Genomic DNA, 13,046 nt, shown 5'->3' on the forward strand with positions numbered 1-13,046 from the left:
TATGTGCTTGTTCCCTTATGTTGCAGACTTCTCTGATTTTTCCCCAGTGATTTAACCAGGTTATTTTACTTATATTACTATTGAGTCACTTCCTCAGTTCACCTAATTTCCTGTTGCATATATATTACTGGTAAATTCATATAACTCCTTCTTGTAACTGCTTGTATTTTCTGCTTGAAAAGTCTTTTTTCCAAGACTCAATGTGACAAAATAAATAAATACATAAAATTAGTTCAGAATTAAGTTTAAACAGAAGGCAAGGTAGTTACGATTTCTTTCTTGTTCTTAAGAGGAAATTACTAAGTATATAAAATTCAAAATAATTTTCTTTTACAATTTGATTGAGCTATAAAACTTTTTATACAAAGTTTGTCCAGAGGCAATTTAAAAATAGCCACATACTTGTTTAAGAAATGTATGATGGGAGGGAAAGAGTCAAAAAAGGAAAGAAAAAAGAATGAAGGGAACAGAGAGAAGATGAAGAGAATGTTCAAAGGCAAACAAAAAGAACTTTCAGAATCAAAAAATATATTATGCCCTCTTCTTCCTCAGGGACTCTGCACATGTGATTTCTCCTGCTTGGAAAATTTCTACCCTCTGCCCTGCTTCTGTTTCTCATCCAGGAATTTTATTTTGGTCCTTCCTATTCAACTTTCAAAGTCAGCTTAGATATGAATTCCTAGAGGCAGATTTTGGTTTATGTGTCCCTAGAATATTTGCATGGAGAATCCCATGGACAGAGGAGCCTGGCGCGCTACAGTCCACAGGGTCACAATGAGTTGGACACCACTGAGCGGCCAACAGTTTCACTTTCATTGCAAAGTCACCAGATTCTAGGTGGTCACACCCCGAACTCTAGGCCCCAGGGGGCTAAAGGTTCTATCTACTTTGATAATCACTGTATTTCAGCACCTGATCCAGTGCTCAGTACATATCTGGTAGTGAATAAATGAATGACCTGGAAACTGACAGGTAGAGGATAAGTAGGGAAACGGAGCAGAAAAAGACTCAAGACTCAGAGGACAGTTAGTCTAAACAAGTAATTTTATTCACTGTCATTTGAGCAATTGTAACTTACATCACTACTATATTACTCCTTCATATATGCATAAAAATAAAAATTTAGATGCAAAATTCACATAGGAAGTGACAGTAAAAGGATTCTGAAGAGATTCCCCCCTTAAGATAGACTCTAGAGAAATTTCCCTCCAGTGTTATCATTCAGCGTAACATTTGCTTACCTTTGCTATTCGACTAGCTGTTTCTTTGCAAAACTGAGTTGGGCTGTCAAAATGCTGGATTAAGTGAGGCAATAAGCAAAGGATGTTAAGAGGAAAGCCTATCAAAAAAAAAAAAAAGCAAACAATAACCAATTTTATTGCACATTATTTTAAAAATTAAAGGTTTTTATTTTGTTTGTTTTTAACTGGTTCACAGAAACCATTTTCTTTTTATTTCCTGGGGTACTTGATCTTCTAAAAAATTGTGTTTGTTTTTTTGCTTTTACCAAAAAATTTATGCTACTTCACATATTAAGAAAACTCTGTGGAAAAGCAGAAATTAGTAGATTTCCAAACAAATGATTAGTTTACATTTCACTACATTAAAAAGGCAAAAAAAACAGTTGGTGCAATTCTAGTCACATCACCTGACAGCTGGGAAGGGTCCACCAGCGTGTGCTTGGAGACAGAAATCAGTTTACTCAGGAGGTGCACCGTCATTTCTTGCGTGGACACGGAGGTAAAACCCTTAAGGAAGAGCTGCTGAAGTCCTGGGAAGTTATTCCACTTCAGTTTGCTTTGCACGTTTTCAATCTTCTCTCGACTCTCTGATTTATCCAAAGGCAGGTGGATCAGCAGTTTGTTGAGAAGCCTGAGAGCCAGGAGGTATTCATATTCATAATCTGATTCTAACAAAGAGGCTGCTATCCAAAAAATGGTGGCCATCAAGTTGGCGGGCTCAGTAGTGGGCTGCACATCGTACACCGCTTTCTCTCGCAGGGAGGAAAGGCTTCGAGTCCTCGCTAAGCTACTGCTGTGGTTGATCCGTCCGTCCATTATATCCAGTGTGTTACTCCGCCGCCGGTCCCCTCTTCGGTCACCAATTAAACTTAACCTCAAAGAGTTACTTCTTGTATTACTGTTGTATCCCAGATAACTGCTACTATTAATGGGACTTGTGCTTAGATTGAGTTGTCCAGTGCTTTTCCTGTTAGCTGCATACTTGTTTCCCATTATAGGATCATGGTATGAGGTTCTTGAAAGAAAAAAAAAGAAAAAGAGATGAATCCAGGCACAATTGCTTCTTTTGCTACCTTAACTGTACTCTTAAAACAGCTGAAAAACAGTAACTGTTACCAGGAAAAGTCATTTTTAAAGTATATCTGACTTAATACCTGAAACTAACACAACACTGTAAATCAACTCCACTCCAATAAAATTAAAATATTTAAAAAAAAAGCATATCTGACTTTGCTAAAACCAATTTCAGTTCTTTCCTCTCTATTAATAAAAAAACAGTATCCTTCCTACTGTGCCCGATTATTTCCCCTGAGTTGGATAAGGTTTGATTTGAAGTGAAAATGCTGCTATAGTTACTGCTGATAATTTTCAGGTCTGGGATTTGGTGAACATTATATCCAAAGCCCAGGCCTCGTTTCTCTCATCTGCAGACTCAACAGTCCTGATGTCCCTATTTCTGTCAATTCACACTCTTTCCAAAAGAACCAAGCTCAAAAATTTAATTTTGATTTCTCCTTCTCCCTCATATCTAGTTATCATTGATTAAAAAACAATTACAGAATATTTTCTACATGTGCCAGTGGTATGCAAAATGCTAGAAATATTGAAGTCCATGAAAATTATAGCCTGCTAGTTGCTGTTATTAAAATATTAAGAGAATACTGTGAGAATCCAAAGGATAGAATGCTTAGCACTCCCCAGGTCGCAGTTAGAAATGCTTAACTAGGAGAGGGACTTGAAGGATAAATCAGTGTGGGATTTACAAACAGGAGAAAGTTTGAAGAGAGGCTGGTCCAGGCAGAAGGACCAATAGGTGGGAAGTGTGAGTCCTGAGCAGCCTGACCTGCTGGGGGGACAATGGGTTGTTGAGTGTGCTGGGAACAGAGCCTGTTACTGGGGCTGAAGCCTAGAAGCACAGCATGAAGGTCTCTGGCCAGATGAAAGAGGAACAGTATTGCCACTTACTAGCCCTGAGACCCTTCACCTGTCCTCACTGTCTAAGGCTCATTTTCCCACTGGCAATTCATCTGAATTTGGGGGTACTCCTCTCACTACCAATATTAGAACAATATAATATTGTGCCTATTTAGCTACTGAAGTTTTGTATACAAATCCACCGATTGCCTGGCTTATCAATTCTTACTGAGAAAGGGCAGACAGAAGATCATAATGCTTCATGGTTTCAGCTAAAGTATCAATTGCAGATTCCAGCGTGAGAAGCAGCTCAATCACAAATCCCTAGAAAAAAAGGGCAGATTTTAATTAATTATGCCTGAAAGAAGAAACTGTAATGCACATCCTGATGAGATTTTAAAATGGAACAAGTTCCACATTAATATTACAAAATAATTAAACTCTTGAGCAACATGATCTGTGGATGGATGAAAACGTAGCAAACTAATGGTATAAAATGATTATAATGAAAAAAAAAATTGATTATAATGGCAACACAACCCGCCCAAAACTGCTGGGGCCAGAAATCTAGGAGACATCCTTATTTCTTTCTCTCACATCTAAACTGAATCCATCAGCTAGTCTTGAAAATACTACTTTAAAAATACATCCTGTATCTGACTTCTCTACTTCCACAGCTTCCTGTAATCCAACTATCACCGTTTTGGTCTGGGGCCTTACAAACAGCCTCTTAACTGACCTCTTTTGCCTTCCTAAGGATGCCACAAAGCCACCCACAGTGTGAATTTTTAAAAAAGCAAATCACACCCATCCTCCTCCCTTTAAAACTATGTGTAGTTTCCCATCAATTCAGAGTAAAATCCCACCTCTCGCCAGAACCTCCCCAGGCCTCGTGTGATCTGGGCCTGCTGCCCGCCTGCCTCTGGAGTCTCCATCCCATACACGGTAGCCACTCTGGACTGTCTGCTTTTCCTCTGAAGCGCCCACTGCTTCTGCCTCAGGGCCTTTGCACTTGTTAGTCCTATTTCCCTCTGCTCTCTGTCCCAGATGATCACAGGGCTCACTATTCATCTACGCATGTGTTCAGAACTCATCTTCTAGATGATTATATACCAAAAAAAACAAAAAAATACCCCTCTCCCCTATCACTGTTTAAGCTGTCACCCTACCGTATTATTTTCACAGCATTCATCATTAAGGAAAATTGTACTGTACATTACTGATGGATTAAAAGGTCTGTTTCCCCAGTGAAATGTGAGCTCTATGCTAAGAACTCTGTGGTGTCCACTACTATATCCTCAGTGTCTAAAACAGCGTTAAATAACATCATGGGTCACAGACCTATGTTAAGTTCCCTACTGCAGTATTTCATGTAATTTATCTTAAAAAATGAAATTCAGTGTTTTACTTTACATCTACTTTAAATTCCTCTTTTACCTTGTAGTCATCACAGAATATCCAAGTGAGTATGCATAAAGCTGTTTTTATAGGCACCACCTAATTCAATTTGTATGTTATTAAACATGAATCATCTAACTTTGTTTTTAATTTTCTGCTTCTTAGCATCTGACATCAACAATTCTCTGTGACATCAACTTGGTCTACCTGCCGTGATCTACATTTGGAAGCAGGTCTTTGACAATGAGGAACTGCTCAACACCTGCTGAAAGATGTGAACGAACTACCTGTGCATCTTCTCCTGGATCCCCTACAGTTTCTACAAGTCTGGAGAGAACATCAGAAAGTGTAGTTGCAGAGAGAGGCTGCTTTAGGGCCCTGAAAATCTGAAAGGATCTCCCAGCATAGTGTCGAGAGGAACAAGAAAGTGCTGTCTGCAGCGCGACCTCGCTAAGATGATGTTCCAAGTGAATTCCTTCTGTGAAAACAAAGGAAACGAGTAAGTGCTTCTTGTTTTTCAGGATATATATAGGGATGATGATCAGAAGCTAGGAACCGTATTAAATTCAGTGCCAGCATAGTACCTGGCAAAGGGGGCATTAACATTTTCTAACATTTTCCAAGTCAATGCTTTTCCTTTTCATACAATTCTATTTACACTTTAGACGACTCTTCATCATAGTCTCCAGGGAAGTAATCCTTGAGAACAAGGTCTCTCAACGTCACCACTATGTCACTTTGGCAAGATAACTCTGTTGTGAGGGCTGTCCTGTGTGGTGTAGTTGTGTGATGGCATCTCCAGCCTCTTAACAACTTGACACCAGAAGCAACTAATCACTGACGTCCCGCCCCCTAATTGCAAGAAAAATGTCTCCAGACATTGCAAAATGTCCCAAAAAGAATCACCCCCTAGCTAAGAACCACCATTTTAGACACGTTTTACTCTGATTTTTCAGGATGTGTTCAATTTTCGATCACAGAAGCCCAAACCAGTACAGTTTGTCATCTCTATATATGTTCCTTTAAAACAATTGTTTCATGATGAACAATCGTGTTATAATTTCATTATACTATCATATGTCAAACAAAGAATGTCAAAGTGGCATTCTTTTTTTCAAAGATCTATTTGGTATACACCACTTTTAAAGTCTTTATTGAATTTGTTACAGTATTGCTTCTGTTTTTATGCTTTGGTTTTTTGGCCACTAGGCATGTGGAATCTTAGCTCCCTGACCAGGGATCAAACCCACATCTCCAGCAATGGAAGGCAAAGTCTTCATCACTGGACCACCTGGGAAGTCCCAAAAGTAGCAGTCTTATTTTCAAGTAGTAATTTTTCTTCAACCAAAACAAATCTGTTACCACTAATAAGTTAAAAAAGAAAACCTGTCTATGACTTTTGAATTTAGACAGGTCAACTGTCAATTTTTTTTGCTGAATATCATCAGAAGTTTTGACATCACAGTAAAAGATCTACTTGAAAGTAAATATTATCTGAAACATTTATTAAAAGATACCTGAGCTTGACTGCTTAAAAACAGAAACCACATGTTTCAAAAATGTAGTCAACTGCTCAGCACTCTTTATGCTAGGATTCTTGGCAGAAACATCCTCATGGTTCCAAAGGGGCCCTCTTTTTCTGAAAACAGAGAACAGATGTGATTCCCTTGGTTTTTAATTTGATATTAAGTTTTACTCACACTCACTTAAAACCTGCTTTTGCAGTTAGAAAGGATAGTAGTTGAGTAAATCAAACAGCATGTCATACAGTCTACTGCTACTGTTTATATACTACCTGGATTTGCAATGATCTAGAGCAAGTAGCCGGAGAAGGCGATGGCACCCCACTCCAGTACTCTTGCCTGGAAAATCCCATGGATGGAGGAGCCTGGTAGGCTTCAGTCCATGGGGTCGCTAAGAGTCGGACACGAGTGAGCAACTTCACTTTCACTTTTCACTTTCACGCATTGGAGAAGGAAACAGCAACCCACTCCAGGGTTCTTGCCTGGAGAATCCCAGGGACGGGGGAGCCTGGTGGGCTGCCGTCTATGGGGTCGCACAGAGTCGGACACGACTGAAGTGACTTAGCAGCAGCAGCAGTAGAGCAAGTAGCGGAAGATCCAAGTTACATATAATTTCAAAATGTTCCATCATTATAGTCAAAGGCTCTCAGAGGTAGTAGGAAAATTTGGCAAATTTTGCCAAGTGAGAAGAGTACTGGTTACTGCTTAGATATTAAAGGTCAAAATTTATAGAGGTGACACATTATTTAGATTCTAAGGCAAAGAAAATAATTTATAAGTGAAAACTACAGGAAGTTTAGGACAGAATAATGTCCTTCGGTTCTTTCTTTAAAAATATCTGTGCATTTACCAGTTTGGTTATTCAGGTTTCAGCCCCCTATTAGCACAGGCCAAGGTGCCCTGAAAAAAAATGTGGTCACACCGCCTCTAGTTCCTGACACCTCTAATTCATCAAGTACTTTGCTATGAAACTGATTTTTTCAACGTATTTATTTAATTGGGCCCTCCTCCACACTCCTCATTCTAGCTCAAAGATTTTCAATAATGTCTCCTTTCTTGAAAGATCTATAACCTCTGGCCTGGGCTTCATGGTTCTGGTTCTCCAGTTTGAATTCTCCCAAGCTTTCTTGTCTAGGAGCCCCTCAACATTACGTTCAAGCTGGATTACTCAGCAGCCTGAGTAACAATTATACCTTGTTTTCTTACGTCTGTGATTTTCTTCTTGCTGTGGTATGCCAGCCCCTCCCTCCCCAACTATGTTTCTTCTTTACTTAGAGTGTTTTGCCAAGAGTGGACCCTAAGTAAATATTTGATGAAAGACTGGTAATGCAGCTAATGAAGGCAGAAATATACATTCAGAAAATACTACACTCTCTTTGGGCACTTAATCATTCAGACATGATTAAGGCCTTCCTCACATGTAATCTTGTGAGAGCAAAAGAAGAAGGCCTGGCTGCATCAAATTTTCTAAATATCGCACAAGACAAACCTGTCTTTTCCAAATCAATGACACTTTGGAAAACAAAAATAGGGTTCGCTGAAGCTGACAAATGAAACGACGACTTAACAGAGGTTTATGGCTGGGATGGGAAGAGCCGCAAATGTTACCTTGAGGTAATGAATTCCATGAGGGTTTTGACTTTTCCATCCTGCTCTACTGAGATGTCAACCTCGTTGAGGATAGTGGTGTGCAGATGGGAAATGGCAGCGCTGTTATTTCCTAAGCTGATACTAGAGGAGGTAGAACTTGAGCTGAGCCCTGAGTCGGTCATGGGGGAGGGCTGGTAATCAGGTATAAAATCACTAACACCTGCTGAAAGAGACCATGGGTGTGAATACCCAGATGTGAAACCATCTCCCACAATATTTAAAGATTAAGCTATGGGCCCTTACAGATTACACTGGAGCCTCACAAGCACCAGAGGACATCAACTGAGTTTTTGAGCAAACACTGTTTTCAGAGCCTCGTATTAAAACTGAATGGTTCGGATTTACTATGCTAGCCTATGCTGCCATCTGCTGAACAAAGTTGGAACTGGCAGTTTCCTGATACTTTGGCATATTTCCTCAACATGAGTTAAGGAAATAATTTCTACAGTGTTAGCTGATTTTTAATTTCTTACGTTAAGGGGTCCATACTTTCTGCTTCACTTTACTTAAATCAAGACAATTTTAAAGTCTGTGTGTACTATTTATGTTATGCCAATTATTAAATAATTCTAAAGGTTATCACTAATGCCCATATTTATAAAATGGCAAAAGGAGCCTTAAAAACAAACAACAAATACAAACTATGGAATTCTGAATAGAAATGCTTAACTTAAAAAAGGCAGTAAACTTTATTCCATTCATCTTTTAATCATAGTTTTAAAAGGCAACTAAGTTTACTAACGATTGTTTTCTCACTAACTACAGGGCTTTGAGTAAGCTACAGGGCTTGCAGTAAGTAACTTTAAAATGGATCAACCCTGTATCTGACATTATATGACTAGGAAAAAAAGTAGTCTTATTTCAATTTTAAAACCCAATTATTTTCTGGGTCATTTATTATAAACCTGATGATACTGATGAATGAAATAAATGAGTTAGGGCTATTAGGGAAAAAGAAAATACAATTTGAAAAGTAAAACAAATTCACATCAACAGTGAAATAAATTCTACATTAAAGTCTCATTAATTTGGACCTCACTACTTAAAAATATATAATTTGGAACTTACTAGACTTTGAGATGTATAACATTGTAAATGCAATTAGTATAACTGAATGAATAAAATATTTTAAATGTCTTCCTTCGTCAGTTTTTCAGCTCTTGAAAGTAGGAGGAATCTAATACAAGTTCACCATTTTTTTTTTCATAACCAGTGCTCAAATTAAGCCACTCAACATTGTTATGACAAAGATCCTTAAAGGTAATAGAGATTCAAATACTCCAAGTTTAATTCCTTCTTTTATGAATTAATAATGTCACTGGTACCTAAAATAATAAAACTATATTAAAAAGTACTCTAGTATCTCAACTTCAGTTGACTTTCTCTAATGCAAGATTAACAAAGTACAGCTGTATTTTCAAACCACTTTTAAAGCAAATACCTGTGAAAGTATAATCTAAGTGTGCAGTTTGTTTGACGGTAAGCACCCTGGGCTCATTGAACTCCTTGTTCCTGAGAAGGACAGAAGCAACAGTTCGGATGTTACTGTTGGATCCCATTACTATTAACAAGTGCAGAAGCAGGCGTTTGCAATGTTCATACACCTCAGGGTGGCAGTGGTCAAACCCTAAAAAAAGTAGTAGACAATTATTATCAGGAAAGGGAAATGATGAGTAGCATTCTTGCTACCAAATGTATATTTTAAAAAGAAAAGCACAAATTAAATATTTTGTGAAAGACGACATACTACATCAAGTTTTTATATTGGCCTAGAGTTCATTCACACTTTTACAATATCCTATGGTCCTACTGGACTAGGGCGAGTCAAGACAAGTTTCCAATGTGTTTTATGTCTAAAATTCAGTAGTCTCTTAGAAACCATTACTCTGTTACTTAACACTAGATGGACACGAACTTCTAAAGGCAAGCATTTTTTGTGCCTGGAACACAACAGAAAGTCAGTAGACGTTTGCTTACTGAAGGAAGGAAGTAATATATAATATGTGTACATGTCAGGAAAATTTAGGAAAAGATGGCTATTTTGACTTGCTTCAGGCAAACAGTCTTACAAACATGAAAAGTATTGCTGAGATGTGATGGATCCCACATATTTGTCACAGAGGGCACAGTGGAGCTTTAACTGTAATAATTAGACTGTCTACAATCTAATTATTTTGGGAAACAGTCAGTACCCATTTCAATTTTCCATTTACTCTGAAAGTTCCCAGTCCTAAAGGTAAATTAATTTTACTCTTGCTACTGTTACAGAATCTTTCCTGCTGGAAGGTATGTGTATTTTTGTGTGCAGTGGGAGAGACTGTATGAATGGAACAGGAATGGGTATAACAGACTTATCTGTGGTTAAAAGAGAGGCTAGGAATAACACCTCTCTAGACCATGAGAATCCCAGTAAAAAGTGTCATGGGAAACAACATACAAAAATAAGAACAGAAATATGTAGAAACTTTCTTAAAACCATACCACTTTTCCCACTGAGGAAAACTATGAAGGTTCCTCAAAAAACTAAAAATAGATCTACTATATGATCCAGCAATTCCACTACTGGGGGGTATACATCCAAAGAAAACAACGCTAGCAACGATATATGCACCCCAGTGTTCACAGCAGCATTATTTACAACAGCCATTAAAAAAGAATGAAATAATGCCATTTGCAGCATCATGGACGAACCTGGAGGGTATTATGCTTAGTGAAATAAGCCAGACAGAAAAACACAAGTACTGTGTGTTACCACCTATATGTGAAATCTAAAAAATAAAACAAACTACTGAATAGAGCAAAACAGAAGCTGACTAACCGATACAAAGAACATACTAGTAGTTAGTAGCAGGAAGAGGGGTGGTGGGGGAGGTGTGGCAAGATAGGGGTGGGGAATTAAGAGATACAAACGACTGTGCATAAAATAAGTAAGTTACAAGGATATATTATACAGCACAGGGACTCTAGCTGATATTTTATAATAACTATAAATGGCGTAGAATCTATAAAAGTTTTGAGTCATTATTTGTACATTATTTCAAACTCATATTTTAAATCAACTATACCTCAATAAAGGTAAATGAATAAAATGCAACCTATAAAAAACAAACATACCATATACTGCCTTTCAGCGATCACAGAAATGCACAATGAAAGAAACAGCACCAAATATTTATTACCTATAAAAATTGCATGAAGAAGAAGATGGAGGTAGCTTCCCCATTCCACCTTCACACTGTGATCAATGATGAGATCCGTCAAAAGGATCACGGCTATGTTACACCTATGACAAACAAGAGCGTTATTAATGTTCCACTAGAGCAAACCTAGAGAACATCTTAAGCAAATTACTCTAAGATTTTAATATTGTATTTTATGGAAAAATACAATTTCTCAAGAAAAAAAAAAAAGAAGAAAAGAAATACAGCTGAGGAAACCGTTCAATGATAGTTTTACAGCCTATCTGCTAAGGGCTCCTCCCAGTCAAGGGCCATGTTTTCTTCATCTTCAACCCCAAGACCTGGTGCACTGCTTGCCACATAGTCGGTGTTCGGTACACGTTTGGTACATTAATACATTTTGAAAGAATGCAGTCACTGTTCTACTGTGATTTTTGCTAAGCAGGAAATCAGCTTAACTCAAAATAAGAGTGCCTACTACTGTAAAATAGTATTTTTCAGATGTAATAACTGGGTCCCAGAAAGGTCAAGTAACTATGCCAGACACCCAGAAAAGCAGCAGCAGCAGAATTAGATTTAATACTATTCACTGTAAACAGTGAGAAGTCTGAGTTTTTAGATCACTTAAAATCTAAATACACGGATAGAATTTGTGGCAGTATCAAAGGAAAGAAGGTTGCTTGTGTTCCGTGTTGTCAGATAGCATAGAGACAGCTGAAGTATTAAGCAGCGGTTTGGCTCGTATGAAAGAGGAATGACGCTGTGGTCCACCTGTGAAGAGGTAATCCAGGTGATGACGTTTCAGGCAAGTAATCCACCAGTGGTGACCAGCAGCCTCCAGCTGGTGGGAAGGGTAGTGGCTCTCCTTGATTATGCTCCATCACTTTCAGTCGCCAATTAGAATAAAGTGGCATTGAGTCACCTATCAAAATAAAATGATCTCATTGTCTACACCATCTACTTTCTGCCAATATAAGCAAACTCTAGTAAGACACCAACTATTTATACCACTGGAAAGTGATAAGAAAGTTTCCCACTATTTTGACAAATGTTTGCTAGGTAGACCTGGGTACCAATATTATCAGATTAAGCAAATCAGAGAGAGAAAAAGATATATCAATTCAAATTCCTTTATTTTAAATCAAAGCAAAACTACATGAGCACCTCATCATGATTTCACAACTGATGTCCAAGCTATGAGACCACATTATAGGTAAAGCTGCCTTGTATCAAGGGCCTTCTGGTAAGTTACTCAGTTCAAATTTCTGGAGATAGGGCCGATAGAAACCCGTCTTCAAAGGAAATCTGCTCTACTGCAGTGGGGCTGCGGGGTGCAGTAAAAAAAGGCCATCAGGACATGTGAGTTCTGTGTGACGTGGATAAGTCACTTAACCTCTCTGGACCTCAGTTCCATCATGTGCAAAATGAGGAGATTGGACCAGATCATCTTCAGGGTCCCTTGCGGTCTGAAGGCTTGTGCCTCCATCTCACCCTACCTTAGTGTTAAAATGAGACTCGGACAGAGTGCTCATTTTGCAACTGCAAGGGAGAATGTTCAAGAAAACCCGAGTCCCACCAAAGATCAAACCTGTTCAAAAAAGCAGCCTGTTGCCTGTGTGTCTGTTCTGTGATTCTTTCTATGATGCTTCTTGAGAACCAATTCTTATGTTCCTTTTGATCAACCTACAGGGAACCTGTGCTTTTAAAATATATTTCCCCCACTTCATGTTGCTTCTTAAAGTCAAGACATTTCAGATTATATTGGAACACCACTCGTGGCAGTTAAATACTCTTCTTAAAAACAATTTACTGGAAGAATACAATTACTAACGTTACTATAATGATAGTACACCTGACCATCGTAGTTATTAAAAAAAAAACAAAAAAAAACACATTTGGAATGTATTACTTTTTTCTTCTTCATAAGATCCTCCAGAGCTGCTACTGTATCGAGATTCTAGTCTGTGATGTTGACGATTTAAATGACTGTTTAGTCCGCTGTAGATGTCTAGGTGCACATAGCTGTGGGAATGACCACTGAAGTTAGTCACAGTTCATGGTAAAACGGTATTTGTACTTTCTATGCTTAAAAAAAGAACACAGTACACAAATTACTAAAGTTTACTGTGATATATTTTAAT

The 13,046-nt window shown here is 38.1% G+C and overlaps 1 protein-coding gene across 10 annotated transcripts in view; it reads right to left on the minus strand.

Annotated features, from left to right (window-relative positions):
* The window catches only part of FRYL (FRY like transcription coactivator), a 268,553-nt gene that overhangs the window by 38,989 nt on the left and 216,518 nt on the right, over positions 1–13,046 (minus strand). For 8 of the 10 annotated variants that reach the window (XM_061420109.1, XM_061420111.1, XM_061420112.1 and 5 more), the window contains 10 exons: positions 12,815–12,927; positions 11,677–11,827; positions 10,906–11,009; positions 9,168–9,353; positions 7,685–7,889; positions 6,071–6,192; positions 4,841–5,031; positions 3,385–3,479; positions 1,649–2,256; positions 1,242–1,339 (listed from right to left, as the gene is read on the minus strand). In XM_061420109.1, coding sequence (XP_061276093.1) covers positions 1,242–1,339; positions 1,649–2,256; positions 3,385–3,479; positions 4,841–5,031; positions 6,071–6,192; positions 7,685–7,889; positions 9,168–9,353; positions 10,906–11,009; positions 11,677–11,827; positions 12,815–12,927 — 1,873 coding nt within the window. The remainder of the gene's footprint in view (positions 1–1,241; positions 1,340–1,648; positions 2,257–3,384; positions 3,480–4,840; positions 5,032–6,070; positions 6,193–7,684; positions 7,890–9,167; positions 9,354–10,905; positions 11,010–11,676; positions 11,828–12,814; positions 12,928–13,046) is intronic. The other 2 variants (XM_061420105.1, XM_061420113.1) reach the window with 1 other exon arrangement.

This window comes from Bos javanicus, chromosome 6, assembly GCF_032452875.1.
Source record: "Bos javanicus breed banteng chromosome 6, ARS-OSU_banteng_1.0, whole genome shotgun sequence".
In the NCBI taxonomy this organism is placed as follows: domain Eukaryota; kingdom Metazoa; phylum Chordata; class Mammalia; order Artiodactyla; family Bovidae; genus Bos; species Bos javanicus.